The following is a 16988-nucleotide window of genomic DNA, read 5'->3' on the forward strand; positions in this document are numbered from 1 at the left end:
TATTCATTTAGTCTTCTCTTTAAGAGAATACACAGTTCACTGCAGGCAGCTGCAATTAAGACTAGTTCCTTTCTAAAAATGCTTTAATTAACATTTTGGTATTTTAGAGAATTCTAGTTATTTGGAAAGCGAACATTTTTAACACACCAGAGCTTCCTGAACTTCTGAACTTCAGCTAAATAAAAGATGACAAAGTAACTGTTATGGTTTCTATCACACATAATACGGTTTACTTACAGCATAAATTTAGATTTTTTTTAGGCATTCACATTCCATTTCTTGCCTTTTTCAGAAATATCCCCCAACCCTAATTTTTAAATATTATTGCATTATTTATTCTAAAGCATTTTTTTTTTTACTTCATCTCAGGAACTACCATTTAAGCTTCAAAAGATCCAGTTCAAATATAACTCCATGGTGGATGTATCTAAATCAGTGCCTGCATGTAGCCCTAAAATGCAGTATATCTACTACAGAGCCCTTATCCTAGACTGTGAATTTGGAGTGCAGGATCTGCTCCTATTTATTCTAATATCTCCACAAGCTATTATCTCTTCTGCAATCATGTTTGTTGCACTGTTGCTGCTTCTTTCTCCCAGGAAGAGTATTTTATAAAATCTCTAGATAGCTGAATTAGAAACCTAAGCAATTAAATTAGGGTTATTTCTGTAGACGTTACAATTAGAAGAGTGAATGGTTTTGTTGGTTATGATTTCCTTCCACAGAATTCTTGTTCAGCAGAAATATCCTAGTAGCCAACCATTCAGTCATCTCTTGGGCCACAAAGGAGACAGGTAGTGAGGGTACATGAGACATTCTACATAAGACAGCACACTGCTAGGCACCTGAATTCCAGAAATTGCATGCGGAACAGTGGAGCAGTCTGATCTACAGAGCTGGAATTCTAAGAATGTATAACTGATTTCTTGGCTCAGAAATTCATTTGCAATTACTGACCACAGAGAAAGCTACTCCTGAAAATTTCGTTTGCTGAAGAAGATGTAACTGAGAACTGAAAAAGTACCCATGAATCTTTGTGAGGAGACATACACTCTTTACTTGAAATACATTTTTTTGTTGTTCCGTTGACTACGAGAAAGCAAATCTACAGAACTATTTGCACAGATTTACAAACTATAAAGACCATTTACAGTACCTTTAACAAATAACACAGCAAAAGGAACATCAAGGGCCGGATGATGTTGGAGAGCAGGGAACCACTGGATAGGACAACTGGGCTGTGGCTCTAGGTTCCCAGCTGAGAGGGTTAGGGTACCCTCTAAGTACTCTACTCAACTTTTATTTTCTTTTTTAACCCCGTGTGTACAATTCAAATGGAATTTCACAATAAAAGGTTCCAACAGGGTGACATCCTACCAAGTTCAGTTATCTCAGCAGCCACACGTTGAATTAAACCTATCCTCTTATCCCTCTAAAAATGACCCTTTCATGGCTGTCATTCACTCCTATGCAATACCAAGTACAAACGACTACATCTACCTGAGGGTGCTTGTTTTTCCTAACACATCAATCTCAGCATGACAAAGTAGAATGAAGAATGCTCCCACTTAGTTTCAAGCCAAAAATAAGTCCCTGACTTAACTAGCATAAACACAAACAAAAATTGAAAAAATCAAAGGTATATGTTAGCCCAACTCTCTGGGATAATTAAACAGAATTTTTTTTTTTTTTTTTTTTTTTTTTTTTTTTTTTTTTTGAGATGGAGTTTCGCTCTTGTTACCCAGGCTGGAGTGCAATGGCGCGATCTCGGCTCACCGCAACCTCCGCCTCCTGGGTTCAAGCAATTCTCCTGCCTCGGCCTCCTGAGTAGCTGGGACTACAGGCACGCGCCACCATGCCCAGCTAATTTTTTGTATGTTTAGTAGAGACGGGGTTTCACCACATTGACCAGGATGGTTTCGATCTCTCGACCTCGTGATCCACCCACCTCGGCCTCCCAAAGTGCTGGGATTACAGGCTTGAGCCACCGCGCCCGGCCAGAATATTTTAAACAGGGTGCTTGTTTTTGTTTTTGTTTTTTGCGAGAGAGAGAGAGAGAGAGAGAGAGAGAGAGAGAGAGAGAGAGAGAGAGAGACACTTAGAGGGGCTGGAGTACAGTGGTGTGATCTCGGCTCACTGCAACCTCCGCCTTCTGGGTTCAAGTGATTCTCCTGCCACAGTCACCCAAGTAGCTAGGATTGCAGGCACCTGCCACCACACTCAGTTAATTTTTTGTATTTTTAGTAGAGATGCAGTTTCACTACGTTGGCCAGGCTGGTCTCAAACTCTTGATCCTGTGATCTGCCTGCCTTGGCCTTCCAGAGTGTTGGGATTACAGGTGTGAGCCATCATGCCAGGCTGGAATTATGTCATTTTCTATGAGGTTTTCAAGGCCTTGGGTTCTCTACTCTTCTCTTATCTCTCTTTCTAATGGATTTAAAGTCCATTTATAGGTTAACAGTTTACATTGTTTTATAATTATGACTCAAAACTATTGTCGGAGCTTCAGACCTATACCCACTTCATTTTGGCTATAGTACATGTAACAAGCCTCACATATGTAAGAATCCCAACTGAAAGTCTTGATTTTCTCCATTCCACTCCCAGCAGCCTCCCTCATTTCATGTGTTGCTATCACCCACACAGTGCCTCATGCCACATGCACATCCCATTCATTTGGCTTCGTCTTCACTATCACACATGTCTCTAAGCCAGAGGTTCTCAAAGTGCCATCAATATTGCCCAAGGACTTCTGAAAAAAGCAAATATTGCGGCTTCCTACACTTCTATTTCTTCTAAATCATCTTCTTTGAAAGTAGGACCCAGTAATATGTGCTGTTACAAGCACTCCAGAGGGCTCTGATGTACACTGCAGTTTGAGAACCACCTCACTTAGCCACCCTATTCTAGCTAGACACCTGCAACAGACTCATAATTGGTCTTTCTGCTGCTACTTTTGCCCCCTCCATTACCTTCCCAGCAAATGCAGTAATTTTATTCCCAAATTTGATGCAGCCACTCCCTTTCTTCCATGCTTAGTACTTTTTAGTGGTCTTTAAATGCACTCAGAACAAATTTTTAAAAATGTATCATGACATATAAGGGGCTGCATGAATATGATCTGAACTATTGCTCTAACATCTCCTCTTACCCTTTCTCTTATCTCCTTTGCTGATTAATCCATTGCCACATCAGCCATCTGACCAGCTGGTCATTCTACTTTTCACATTGCTGGCTTCTCTTGTAGAAGGTCCTTCCTTTCCTACCTCTATTATTCTCTCTACCACCTTTGTGATTATCACACTTCAGAATTTGCATGTACATATCTGTTTACTGAGTACCATGTAACTCTATCCTAGATGCTGAATTGTGCAAGAATAGGGACCACATTTGTGTCATCTCCATTATGTACCTACGCATTGACTCTCACAATTATTATAACATGATAGGTATATAAAAACAAAACAACAAAACCTTGTTGAATGGCTAATCAAATGCAATCCTTATAAAGGATAAAATACAAACCAAACTAATAAAAACAAAATCAATCCCAGCACTTTAGGAAGCTGAGTCAGGGGGATCACAAGTCAAGAGATTGAGACTCTCCTGCCCAACATGGTGAAACCTGTATCTACTAAAAATACAAAAATTAGCTGGACGTGGTGGTGTGCACCTGTAATCCCTGCTACCCAGGAGGCTGAGGCAGGAGAATCGCTTGAACCCATGGAAGCAGAGGTTACAGTGGGCTGAGATTGCACCACTGCACTCCAGCCTGAAGACAAAGCAAGACTCCATCTCAAAATAATAAAATAAATCAGTGTTCATGTTGGTTCTCAAAAATAGTGTGCTTAAGAACTCCCATGTAAGATCCAATCTGAAGTTGGTGAATGCTACTTGGGAACTTTTATAGATACTGGACAAATTATATGTGCCAGAAATTTAACAATAGTGTAGGGTTTATGCTGGAAAAGATTAATGAACCTATTTAATCCAATTGGTCTTACAATAAGCCCTGAGCACTTCATCTATGTACCATAGTCCTTGACTCTCTACCTTTAGTTTTGGCTGACTTACAGCACACGGCAGCACCCAATAAAAACACACTTTCAGTGTCACCCAGGATATACTGCTTTGATTCTGCTTTTGATTACACCCTTGAGTTTACCTTTTAGGTTTCTGTTTTGTTTTTATTTTCTCTTTCTACTTGCAAGTTTAGCATGCCTTGGATTTGGAATAATCTTAACTTCTTTTTTGATTTTGGCCGTTTGCATTTATATAAGGAATGGATGGTACCTGTTGATTCCAACCATTCCTGAACGCCAGTGCATAATTCTTTCAACACAATTTTAGTGCCAGTTCACATGTACGGTGCACCTCACGATGGAGAGAACTGGATAGGTGCAAGCAGATCTATGCTCAGGCTATGTGCAGATGAAGTAACTGGCCTGTAGTGACTTCACCCCTCCCTATGTGAACAACTATTTCTTCTTAGAAACCCCAACATAACCTTCCACTTTCCAAGAAATGGATTTGCTTTCTACACCCAAGAAGCCTTGTTCTCAATAATTCTGAAAGTCTCTCCTAAGATATAGGATACCTATAATAAAGGGTAATTATATAATTTATTGCTTTACAAAAGACATTAAGGGAATTGTCCAGGATGGAGACTGTGGTGGTTAATCTTATGTTCTACTTGACTGGACCATGGACTGCCCTGATAGTTGGTCGAATATTCTGGGTGTGTCTGTGAAGTTTCTGGATTAGATGAACATTTGAATCAGTAGGTGAGTAAAGCAAATTGCCCTCCCACAGCATGGCTGAGTCTTACCCAATTATTTCAAGGCCTGAATAGAACAAAAAGCTAAGAGAGAAATTTCTGATTGTTTTGAAGCTGGGACACTGGATGATGGATTTGACATAATCTTGTGAAAGGAAGTGGGCTGCTTACTTAAGGTCACATTTTATAGAAAGTGAGAGAGGTTACAGAAATGCCTAGCACTGCAATTACTTAGATTATTTAATTATAAATATCACACAACATGATACACTAAAATGTCTGAAAAAATAATAAAAAATCATTACCACCAAATAAAGAAGGAAAAGGAAGGAAGAAACAGTAGGGAGGCAGAAGAAACAAAAAGTATAATCAAGAGAAGGATCTTGTGAAATTGTTAGGTGGTAACAATTTCACCTAATCCATTTGCTAAGTAATCCTAGTCTCAGATTAAATGAGATAATTCACACAGGTGATGAATATAATGCACAAAATTCCTTACACATTTTCCATCATCATCACCACCATCATTATTATTGGACATCAGTTTCTGCTGATGCCCACAACAAATTGCATGCTCTCTTGTATATACACACAAACATTAAACAAGAAACACTTGTTTAACTGACCAAATTAAAAGTCTGTTCATTGGTCTCAACAAGGGAAGAAAGGAAGCAAGCAGAACTCACATTGAGCTGAAGTTCATCTGTCCACTGCCCGATCAGACGGTAACCAGGGTTGCTGGTGTTTGTGGTCTGGTATTGAAAGATGTCATAGCGCCCAGGTGCATCCCCGTTCTTGTTAAACATCACTGGAGTGCCAGCACTACCTAAGGAAGACAGAAAACATGAAAGATTCTAAAGTTAAACAAGATTCCTTATATCTCTTGTACTATGAGTGACAGGCTGGAGACTTGCTGAGGAGCAAGGTAGTTAGTAGATATCCCCTTTAATAGACTCCCCCAAATGGCCTCTGGAATTCATAGGCAGATTTTCACTATGTCCTGTGGATTTTCAGTATAGAAAGTGAAACACTACTTCCCCTTTTGAATAGTTTTACTGTTTCTCAGTATTTTAAAAAAATTTATGCTCGTTTCCCCTCCTAATAAAAACTATGTGCATTATTTTTAAAAGACAGCCTTAAGTTTTATTATGGTGCTGCTGCTGATAATTTTAACTATTATTTTAGTTTCCATCTAACACTAAATTGTGGTCAGTAAAGAACAATTTCAAAAATAACGAATTAATATTAAGAGAAATGAAATTTAGAAAACAAGAAGTAAATAAGAAAAAATATATTTAAATGTACTTTTCCGCTCATTGCATTTAAAATATCTTTTCTGGCTATTTCTAATTTACTTTATATGATAAACAGGGTAAAATGTTTAGCAGTGGGTTTGGCAGGTGTTCAAATAAATATTGGTTTCTTTCTCAATCTCTCATTTGGATCGTCTTAAAATGTCTATCTTAAAACACAACCAGTTATTTTGGCATATATATATATGTATGTATGTATGTGTGTATATATATATGTGTGTGTGTATATATATATATATATATATATATATATATATCTGCCCATACTCAATATGTAGTGTATATGCTTGGATGAGTAAAGGACCCTTGATATCAACCACATAAAACAACTGGAGAACTAAACACAATTAATGCAAGACATGAGTTTTGGTTAGTTTCAGCAACAGTCACAAAAGAATCACAAAGCATCAGTAACTGAGGGCTATTTTCTTTCATGATCCTCTGGAACTGGGAAAAAATACCACTGGCCACATGATATATGACTGCTATCTTTCTATAGCCTAATAATGGACCAATATTCCTACCTGAAAACAATGCTCTATTTCCTATCATGTACAAATTGAAAAGGTGCTTTGGCCACACACAGATTCAGCCACTGACTCAAACTAATGGGACCAAAATAATGTTGCTCTGAGAAGACCAGGTCCACTCCCAACGTGAGCCCCACCTTGCTATTTGGAAAATTAAAAAAAAGAAGTTTTCAGTGACAGAAATTGAAATTAGATACGAGTCAGAAGAGGGCAACTTTGGTGCCTTGAAAAATACATCTGTCTGGGTAGCTGAAAGCACTGTTATACCTGGTTTTGAGGTATAAGCAAGGAAAGCAATTCTAAAATTAAAATTAGAAAAATCATTACTATTAAACACATATTTTAGCAACATTCTTGTGTTAATTGTTTCTGTTGGGACATTCTCAATATCATGTCTGCTTCCTCAAGGTTTGGTATCTTTGTTGTTGTTGTTGTCGTCGTTTTTAACCTTTTTTTTTTTTTTTTTTTTTTTTTTTTTGAGATGGAGTTTCGCTCTTGTTACCCAGGCTGGAGCGCAATGGCGCAACCTCGGCTCACCGCAACCTCCGCCTCCTGGGTTCAGGCAATTCTCCTGCCTCAGCCTCCTGAGTAGCTGGGATTACAGGCACACACCACCATGCCCAGTTAATTTTTTGTATTTTTAGTAGAGACGGGGTTTCACCATGTTGACCAGGATGGTCTCGATCTCTCGACCTCGTGATCCACCCGCCTCGGCCTCCCAAAGTGCTGGGATTACAGGCTTGAGCCACCGCGCCCAGCCTCTATTAAAAAAAAAAAAAACTTTTTAGCTTTTAACTTTTTTTAAATTATATGGTTCTGGGGTATATGTGTAGATCATGCAGGATTGTTGCATAGGTACACAAATGGCAATGTGGTTTGCTGCCTCCATCCCGCCATCACCTACACCTGGCATTTCTCCCCATGTTATCCCTCCTCAACCTCCCCACCCGCTGCTGTCCCTCTCTTGGGTCCCCTGCAACAGACCCCAGTGTGTGATGCTCCCCTCCCTGTGTCCATGTGTTTTCATTGTTCAACACCCACCTATGAGTGAGACGATGCAGTGTTTGATTTTCTGTTCCTGTGTCACTTTGTTGAGAATTATGGTTTCTAGATTCATCCATGTCCCTACAAAGGACACAAACTCATCATTTTTTATGGCTGCATAGTATTCAATGTTATATATGTGCCACATTTTCCTTGTCCAGTCTATCGTTGATGGTCATGTGGGTTGGTTCCAGGTCTTCGCTATTGCAAACAGTGCTGCTATGAACATATGTGTGCATGTGTCTCTATAATAGAATGATTTATAATCCTGTGGGTATATACCCAGTAGTGGGATTGCTGGGTCAAATGGAATGCCAACAAATATGAAAAATTTCTCATTATTACTGATTATTAGAGAAATGCAAATCAAAACTACATTGAGATTCTACCTCACAACAGTTAGAATGACAATCATTAAAAAAACTGGAGACAACAGACGCTGGAGAGGATGTGGAGAAATAGGAACACTTTTACACTGTTGGTGGGAGTGTAAACTAGTTCAGCCATTGTGGAAGACAGTGTGGTGCTTCCTCAAAGACCTAGAAATTGTTTTACTATTTTAAGCATACCTTTTCCTGTCTGGTTTAGATGCTGTCATAACTTTCATTCACACGAATATTGCCTTGGTATCCATCTTGTCCTGTCTCTGTCTTGTCACCCTTGACCTACATATTTGAAGGCAGTCTTCACCCATCTCCAACTTTTGAGTTCTAGACAAACAAAGCCCTATAATCTGAATCCCTTGAGAGCCTTACTCTGCTCCTGGAATACCCAAGAATGGGCTTACTGGGTTCCCATGCTTATACTCACACACTTATCAAGTTAATACATCCAACTTTGTCACAGGAAACATACCTAAGTAATGTCCTGATATAGTTTGGCTGTGTCCCCACTCAAATTTCATCTTGATTGTAGCTCCCATAATTCCCATATGTTGTGGGAGGGACCCAGTGGGACATAATTGAATCATGGGGATGGTTTCTCCATAATGTGCTTGTGAAAGTGAATAAGTCTCAACAGATCTGATGGCTTTAAAGGGGGTTTCCCCTTTTGCTTAGCTCTCGTTCTCTCTTGCATGCCACCATGTAAGATGTGCCTTTTCTCTTCCACCATGATTGGGAGGCTTCCCTAGCCACATGGAACTGTGAGTCCATTAAACCTCTTTTTTTTTTTTTAATAAATTACCCAGTATTGGGCATGCCTTTATCAGCAGTGTGAAAATGGGTTAATACATGCCCTGAACACCAGTGAAGTCTTTGACACCCTGGCTCCTTCTGTCCTCTCTGCTCCCAATCTGCTGGTTAAGTGCCTATACCTAACTGGTATATAATTCAAGTTTCTCCAACACTATATATATATTTTTCCAAATAGCAAGCTGGAGCTCTGGGAGTGAACACTGATCTCCTGTGAGCTACACTGCTTTGGTTTTGCCAATTTGAGTCAATGGCTGGATCTGTGTGTGGCCAAAGCACCATTTCAATTTTTTTTCTCTGTCTTTTACCTAGATACTATCCCCACAAACCACAAAGACACCCACTTCATCATAATAGGGATCTTTTAAGCCCACTGTATTTAAGAATCAACACAAGTCTTTCCAGTATAGGGAGAAAATAACAACAAAAACATCAATAACAACAAAAGATTTTTAATATTGGCTTTCTGCTTTCAACAAGCCTTTTGTGTATATAGAAAGAAAAAGTGAAATCAGGATTTCACATGTTATTAGCAAAGAAATGAGAATCCTGTCAGTTTGCACAAAGACATTATTATTCAGATACTCACCTTTTTCTTTCACATTAGATACTAGGATTCATGTTGTGCTTTCCTGTAATTCTACAGCTACTATTCATTAAACAATATGATTTGAGCTTTTCATAGTCTTTGAGAGGAGAGAATAATAATATTGGAGGCCTGGAGATCCAGAGGAACTCAAGTGTACCAGCAACCTATTCATCAGAATGGGCTCCATCACCTAATCTTTCTCCCTTTTTGCAATCTTTGTTAGAAGAAATGTTTCTTATCATGCCCTTTCCATTCTCATTAAAGTTCAGGTTAAAAAAAAATTAAGGCAGAAGGGCTGAATACTTTATCTAACTGATGACTTGTACTAGCACATTGTGTGGCTTTGACCTTTTTGATGGATTCTCTAATGCAGCTGGCTTATTATTTCCAGTTTTTTAAATTCCCCCATATCTCCTTTTTAACAGTATCCATGAACTTCTTAAAGGAGAACAAGAAGCATTGTGTTCAATGAACTCTATATTTTTACAAAGTCCAGAGGACATAAAGAATTCACCAAATGGGAAGTGATTCCCCACAGAGATGTCCATAAGGCATTGGAGCAAAAATGCTGGCATGCTAGGGCAAAAGTAACAGGGCCACCTGACAAGATGGGTAACAACTGACAGTGAAGGACAAATAACAGAGTGTACTGAAGACTGAAATCTCCCCTACTGGATGCGAGTATCTGAATGACATTTCTTTCCTCCCAGAGAAGGAATATGGATTCAGATAGCCCAGATAATGAAACAGTCTTCTGCATCAATGTATTTACCTGACACATTTTCTGTTCTCATTTTATTATGCCATGCACAGATTCCAGGAATGTCGGATTTATTCAGGTCTCTGTTACATCCTTCTGCCCAGGAAACCAGCTTGAATATTAATACTCAAAACCACATTTATCTTGTAACTTGGTCAGGGCTCTGCGGGGACAGCAGCTCTCTGGTCCACTTATGTCAGCTGGGGCTGACAGTTGCTATTGGCCAACAGGTGGGACCTCAGCTGGGGTTATAAGCAGAACATGTGGCTACATGTGGCCTGTCAGTGTGGCATCTAGGCTTCCTCCCAGCATGGTAGCCATGCCCATATTTCAAATGTTCCAATAAAACCAGACAGAAATATTTTGCCTTAGAAGTCACAGTGCTACTTCCAAATTAGTCACAGCCTCACTCAAAGGGCGGAAAAACAAATCTCACCTCTTGATAAGGAAGGTTAACATCATATTGCAAAAAGAGAATCTGATATCTGCCATCTCTACAAAAATATAACCTGCTCCAATTTGTTTTCTAGAAACTAGTAAATCGAAGTACAGGCATGCTTCAGATTAAATCCTTCATTCATAGCAATTCTTTCGGATTTTATGTCCAAGACACCGAATTTATTATATTTACATTTGTAAGTATTACCATCTGTTTGGATGGGCCAACATAAAGATAACTAAAATGAATTTAGGCTTGGGACTTTGCATTGAGTTGGGAAGCAGGAAAAAGTGTCTAGGCATGATAAAGACTAAATTACCAATTTCTTTCCTCAATGCGTAAGAGGAGGCTAAGTACTTGGTGAAACTGTGGCAATATCTTTAGGGTACTCTATTATCATTTCTTAAATTGCTACTTTGGTAAATGTGAGGATCAGAGTTTTTAAATTGTACTCCACTGTCCGAAACAAACCTCCTATCTATACAGCAAATTTTGTATTAAAGTCATAGTGAAACATAATCTCAAGCTTATTGAGACAAAGAAAAATCAAAATCCTCATAAAACATGGAAAATAAAGGTTAAATTTTGCACAATAGATTGCAAAGAAATACTTGAGTTCTAGATCTATCTCTGTCCTTTAGTAGCTAGGTAGTCTTGGACAAATATTTTCTTTTCTTTAGGATTTGATTGTTTAAGCAAAAATCAGAAAATTGAATGAGTAAAACAGGTCAAGTTTTTTTTTCCCCCTTTAATAACTACTCACTTAAAGTGACATGGAACTCACTAATTAAATTTAGCACAGCTTCTTTGCTTTACAAAACTTTTGAGCCCTGTCATCCATGAATATGGCAGTGTCCTGGGAGCCAGAAGTCTCTTAGCCGCCATATGGAAGAAAGAGATAGCCTCAGAGAAAGAAGATTATGTTGACCATGGAGTATGATTATAATGATGACCAAAAAAGAGAGAAAAAAATTAGCCCTTCCTGTAATTCTCATGTAACCTCAGATCTAAGAGGAGGCAGCAGGAATGATGATGCCATAAGCCTTTCCTCTCAACAACTCAAAGAATAACATTTAAGGAAGCAGATTGTGGACTTAGTTGTCCTGCGTCCCAAGTATAACTTACTCTCTAGCTGTATGGATTTTAACTTTGCAATACTTAAGTTCCCTATGAATCAGTTTCCTTATCTGTAAAAAAAAATGAAAAATAGTATTCTAAATCATCATGATGTTTTAAAGATAAAATAAGCCAATGCATAAAATGTTTAGCAGTTTTTTTAGCAGTTTCTAGCACACAATAACTACTTAATAAACATAAGCCCTATATATAGCTCAGCTATTCTGGCTTGTCAATAGTCAAATCTATCTTGACAAAATGGGTCTATAATCATTCTCTAAAAGAAGAATCAGGGAAAACCATCAAGAAAATTCATCAAATAAATTTTATTTTATTTTTGTCACTAGTATAAGAATGGTCAAAGATATCCATGAAACAGAATAAAAGGTCTAGAAACTGACCTCAGCATATAAAATTTGATGCTTGAAAAAAGTAAAATTTATATTTGTTTGACTCTGGGAAAATCAGCTATACAAATATTAGAAGATTCGGGAACATGAAGAAAAAAATACAGGAAGAACATAACTTGTAATTGACCTTCTTTCTCTCCATCTAAACTAGGAAACTATTGGTTTCCATATTTAATGTGGTTTCTCTTTATTCAGATACTAGATAACTTCTGATAGATTGATACACTGTTGTGGGTTTTAAAAGAGTTGTTATTAAAAGGGAAAAGTAAAGAATCTTTTAAAAAAGAAATATACACTGTTCACAATAGCAAAGACTTGGAACCAACCCAAATGCCCATCACTGATAGACTGGATAAAGAAAATGTAGCACATATAAATTATGGAATACTATGCAGCCATAAAAAAAAGATAAGTTGATGTCCTCTGCAGGAACATGAAACTAGAAACCATCTTCTCAGCAAACTGACACAAGAACAGAAACCAAACACTGCATGTTCTCACTCATAATTGGCTGCTGAACATTGAGACCATATGGACAAAAGGAAGGAAACATCACACACTGGGGCCTGTCGGGGGCTAGGGGAGGGATAGCAGTGGGTGGGGAGAATAGGGAGGGATAGCATTAAGAGAAATACCTAATGTAGATGATGGGGTGATGGATGCAGCAAACCAACATGGCACATGTATACCTATGTAACAAATGTGCACATTCTGCACATGTACCCCAGAACTTAAAGTATAATAAATTAAAAAAGAATCTCTTTCAAAAAACAAAATAAGCAAACAAACAAAAACCATAATATAACGATCTAAACCAGGAAATTAACACTGATAGAATGCTATTAAAACTAATCTGCAAATTTTATTAACATTCCTCCACCTTCCCACTAGTGTTTTTTTTCTAGCAGATGATTAATCAATATTTCCACATTACATTTGATAGTAACACCTCCTTAGATTCTATGAGTTGGAAACAGTTCCTTTATCTATTATTCTCATGACCTGGACTCTTCTGAAAAGTACTTGCCAGTGATTTTATAAAACATCTTTTAATTTGGATTTGTTTGATATTTCCGTAGAATTAGACTGAAGGTATATTTTTTGGCAGTAAAACCTCAGAAGTGATGCTGTAATTGTGCCAGTGTATCATATCAAAAGACACACAATGTTCATAAGTCTCACTAGTGATGATGTCCACCTTGATCACCTGTTTCACATGCTATCTCCCAGTTTCCTCCACTACACAGCTACTATTTTCTTTTGGTTATTAATATGTATCTTGGTGGAAGGTATATTGAGACTATGCACATATCTTGTTTCTCATCATACTGTAACCCAATACTTTTAGCATCCCATGATTTTTCCCTGAAAATAATTTCTACTTATGTCTTTACAAAAGAGTGACTTTGTATTTCCATCTTATCTTGGTTCTATCATCCTACCCATTCTCTTGCATTTGTTTAATTAGGTCAACTGTTGGTTTATAAATTTTTATCAGTATGGACTCACTGATATTTATTTTATTCTGAGTTATAATCCACAAGGGTACCAGAGTTGGCCAATGGAATATCTTCCAGTTTCGTTTCTGTGCCCTTTCAACATGACCCCTTTAGTTTCTAAGAACTTTCTTATATTCTGGCATAGCGTATCTCAAGCTTATCTTGGGCTTTCCCTGCCCCTGGTTCCAACCAGTTTTTAAGGGCTCTTTTATCTTTTTTAATTTAACAATAGTATTTATAAACAACATCTGTGTGCTAGATGTTCTCATTTTTTCCAGTGTACCATTGCTCTCAGGCCCTCTCAGAGGACAGAGCCATGCAGAATTGGCATATATAACACACATAAAAAATCTGCTTCTATTTTCTATATTCCCATTGCATGTATATTAAAGACCATACATATTCTAATCCAACACAACAGGGTTCATTCTATATTTCCGTCATTCTTTATTAGGGATTTCTATCTTAGATAATAAAAAACCTGGCTTTCACTATCCAAAATATAAAATTATTTTTTCGGTCCTATTATATACATAAATCAGCTTCAGAAATGTGAAAAAAAAATTACTACATATTGTCCAATATATGTGTCCAGTTATTTTCGTTTTTAGCCTTATATAGTCAAATACTATTTTCCAACTTGCCTTATTTCTGCCTCACCCTCCTTCACTTCAGTTATGTAATTTATAATATAATTAAGATTATTTGTTACTGTCTGTGTTGAATGTTGCATTGCTCATATATTCAAGTTTACTTATTTAGTTCTTGGCATGGTGAAACGTTAAGATGTTGTTAAGAGTCAGCCAGGAGTGGTAGGTTATGCTTGTAATCCCAGCACTTTGAGAGGCCAAGGCAGGTGAATCATGAGGTTAGGAGATCAAAACCATTCTGGACAACATAGTGAAACCCCATCTTTACTAAAAATATGAAAATTAGCTGGGCAGGCATGGTGATGTGTGCCTGTAGTCCCAGCTACTCGGGAGGCTGAGACAGGAGAATCACTTGAACCTGGAAGGCAGAGGTTACAGTAAACCAAGATGTCGTAACTGCACTCCAGCCTGGTGATGGAGTGAGACTCCACCTCTCTCTCACACACACACAAAAGATGCTGTAAGAGTCAAGACTACTGAAACAGATATTATCAGAGTGTGCTTTCTCCTATGTCTTTTATCTCATTGGCCCATTTTTTCATCTATCTCTACCCACCTCCTTTAGGTAACCTATCAATTTATAAAGGAGTTTTGTACTTTGAGAAATAAGTTTTGAACTTGAAATATGGGTGACATGTCAAGTTACAAACATTACTTCAAGTAACTTGAGTACCGTAATGCTAGTTTATAAATATGTGTGTGTGTATGTATGGATGTGTATCATTTATGGTTCTTGGGTCATAATGTTGAGGTGTTTTATGCCTCAGAAACATTTTCTCTTTCTGAACTTCCCTTGCCCTCCTTTTACCAGCCCAAGGCAGGACTCTAGTCCTCCTCCACATTTTTGTTAATAGGTCATAAGACCTCATTTCAGAAGAGTCCTGCCCCATATCCTGGAGGAAGAAATGCTGAACAGGTAGAACAAGAAGGATCTGGACAGACAGGCCTCACTGGATATCCCCACTCAGCCTGTTGGTATTAGATTATACCCTTTGTGTCAAATCACATTTCTTCATGGTTGTTAATCATGCCTATTCAATGAAATCTTCATATAAGGCCCAAGAAGAAAAGGTTCAGAGAACTGAACACATGGAGGCTGACAGGAAGGTGAGCAAGAAGTCATCTGTATGCAGGGGAGGCCAGTATACCCCAACTCCATGGGGGCAGAAGCTCCTGCTCTCAGGACCCTTCCAGACCATACTCTATAAATCTCTTCATCTGGAGGTTTATTTGTATCCTTTAAAATATCCTTTGTAATAAATTTAAGTAAGTGTTTTACTGAGTTCTGTGAGTTGCTCTAGCAGAATAATCAAACCTGAGGTGGGGATCGTGAAAATCCAGTTTATAGCTGGCCTATCAGAAGCACAGACAAAGCAATCTAGGGTTTGCCACTGTCACTGGAAGTGGCAAGGGGAGGAGTCTTGGGAACTAAGCCTCCAGCTTGTGGGGTTTGACAGTATGCCAGGTAGATCATGTAGGAACTGAATTAGAGGACACTCAACTTGTGCCAACTGCATAATTTACTGCTACCTAGGTGTGTGTGGGACACCCCTCCCCTGACATTTGGTCACAGAAGTCTTCTGTGTGAATTGTGATATGAGAGCAGAAGAAAAATGGCTTGAGTCTTTTCATATTCAGAGGCACTTACAGAAATTTCTCCTTTCCTTCACCTTCCACTCCATACCTACTTAATTTCACCGAAGAAGAATTTGGGTTTGTGTAAAAATAATAATAATATCTATCAAAGACAATGAGATCAAACCATAATCTCCAAATATATCTTAATTATTTCATTCATTTGCTCATTCATGCATTGAATCAATCATTTAAAGTTCTATAATCAAGCAAGTTTTGACACATATTTTAAAGTAACCAATTATAGAAATTTAACACTTATGAAACAGAATGCCAAACACTTAGGATTCCAAAAAGGTTGGATTTTTGGAGACTCACCGTTGAAGTTAACATTGCGGATATACTTCAGCAACTTCTTGCCTCCAGCTTGCTCCATCTCTGGGCAGACACCCCGGTAGTCAGCACAGAGATCCTTGTTCATGTGATGAAGGGCATGAGCCATAGCATAGACTGCATCAATCACGAACTGGACTTTACCCTCCTGCTCATAGTTAGAATCTTTTCCAATTCTCTCCTGTCCTGCACATTAAAACAAGAAACACACACACACACACACACACACACACACACACACACACACACACACACAAATTGGCACTGAGTAGAATGTCTAAAAGTAAATTTTCAGTTATGCTTAAAGAAAACACTGTTTTAATAAGTACAGTAATTCAAGCCACATTTGCCTACCATGTGATAGGCAGTTGGCATCCATCTCTAGCTACCATGTTAGGTTTCTCTAATAGTTTGTAGCATTTAACTTTGTGATACCTTACTTGCTATACAAAATATAACGGTCCCTTAGAATAAAAGGATCTTTGAGATGAGAAGCTGGGTTGCCACATTCAAATCTGAAAAGCTCACTTACTCTAGAAAAGCCAAATAGATAATGATAGAAAACAAAGTAAACTCCACACCTGAATTCATTACCTTCTATACACCTATTGTGCCGTCTGTGTCACCTGTCTCAATTGTGAAGATGCAGATGCTCAGGCTACAAACACTGATGTCAGTTTTATTTCTCTCATCTTTCACA

At 38.1% G+C, this 16988-nt stretch overlaps 1 protein-coding gene across 4 annotated transcripts in view; it reads right to left on the bottom strand.

The window, feature by feature from the left end:
• GRM7 (glutamate metabotropic receptor 7) overlaps positions 1-16988 on the bottom strand; it is an 872629-nt gene that overhangs the window by 284366 nt on the left and 571275 nt on the right. For all 4 annotated transcript variants that reach the window (XM_074404859.1, XM_010337852.2, XM_074404860.1 and 1 more), the window contains exons 6-7: positions 16274-16474; positions 5464-5603 (exon numbers count right to left, since the gene is read on the bottom strand). In XM_074404859.1, coding sequence (XP_074260960.1) covers positions 5464-5603; positions 16274-16474 — 341 coding nt within the window. The remainder of the gene's footprint in view (positions 1-5463; positions 5604-16273; positions 16475-16988) is intronic.

The sequence above is a fragment of the Saimiri boliviensis genome, chromosome 8 (genome assembly GCF_048565385.1).
Source record: "Saimiri boliviensis isolate mSaiBol1 chromosome 8, mSaiBol1.pri, whole genome shotgun sequence".
NCBI lineage: Eukaryota > Metazoa > Chordata > Mammalia > Primates > Cebidae > Saimiri > Saimiri boliviensis.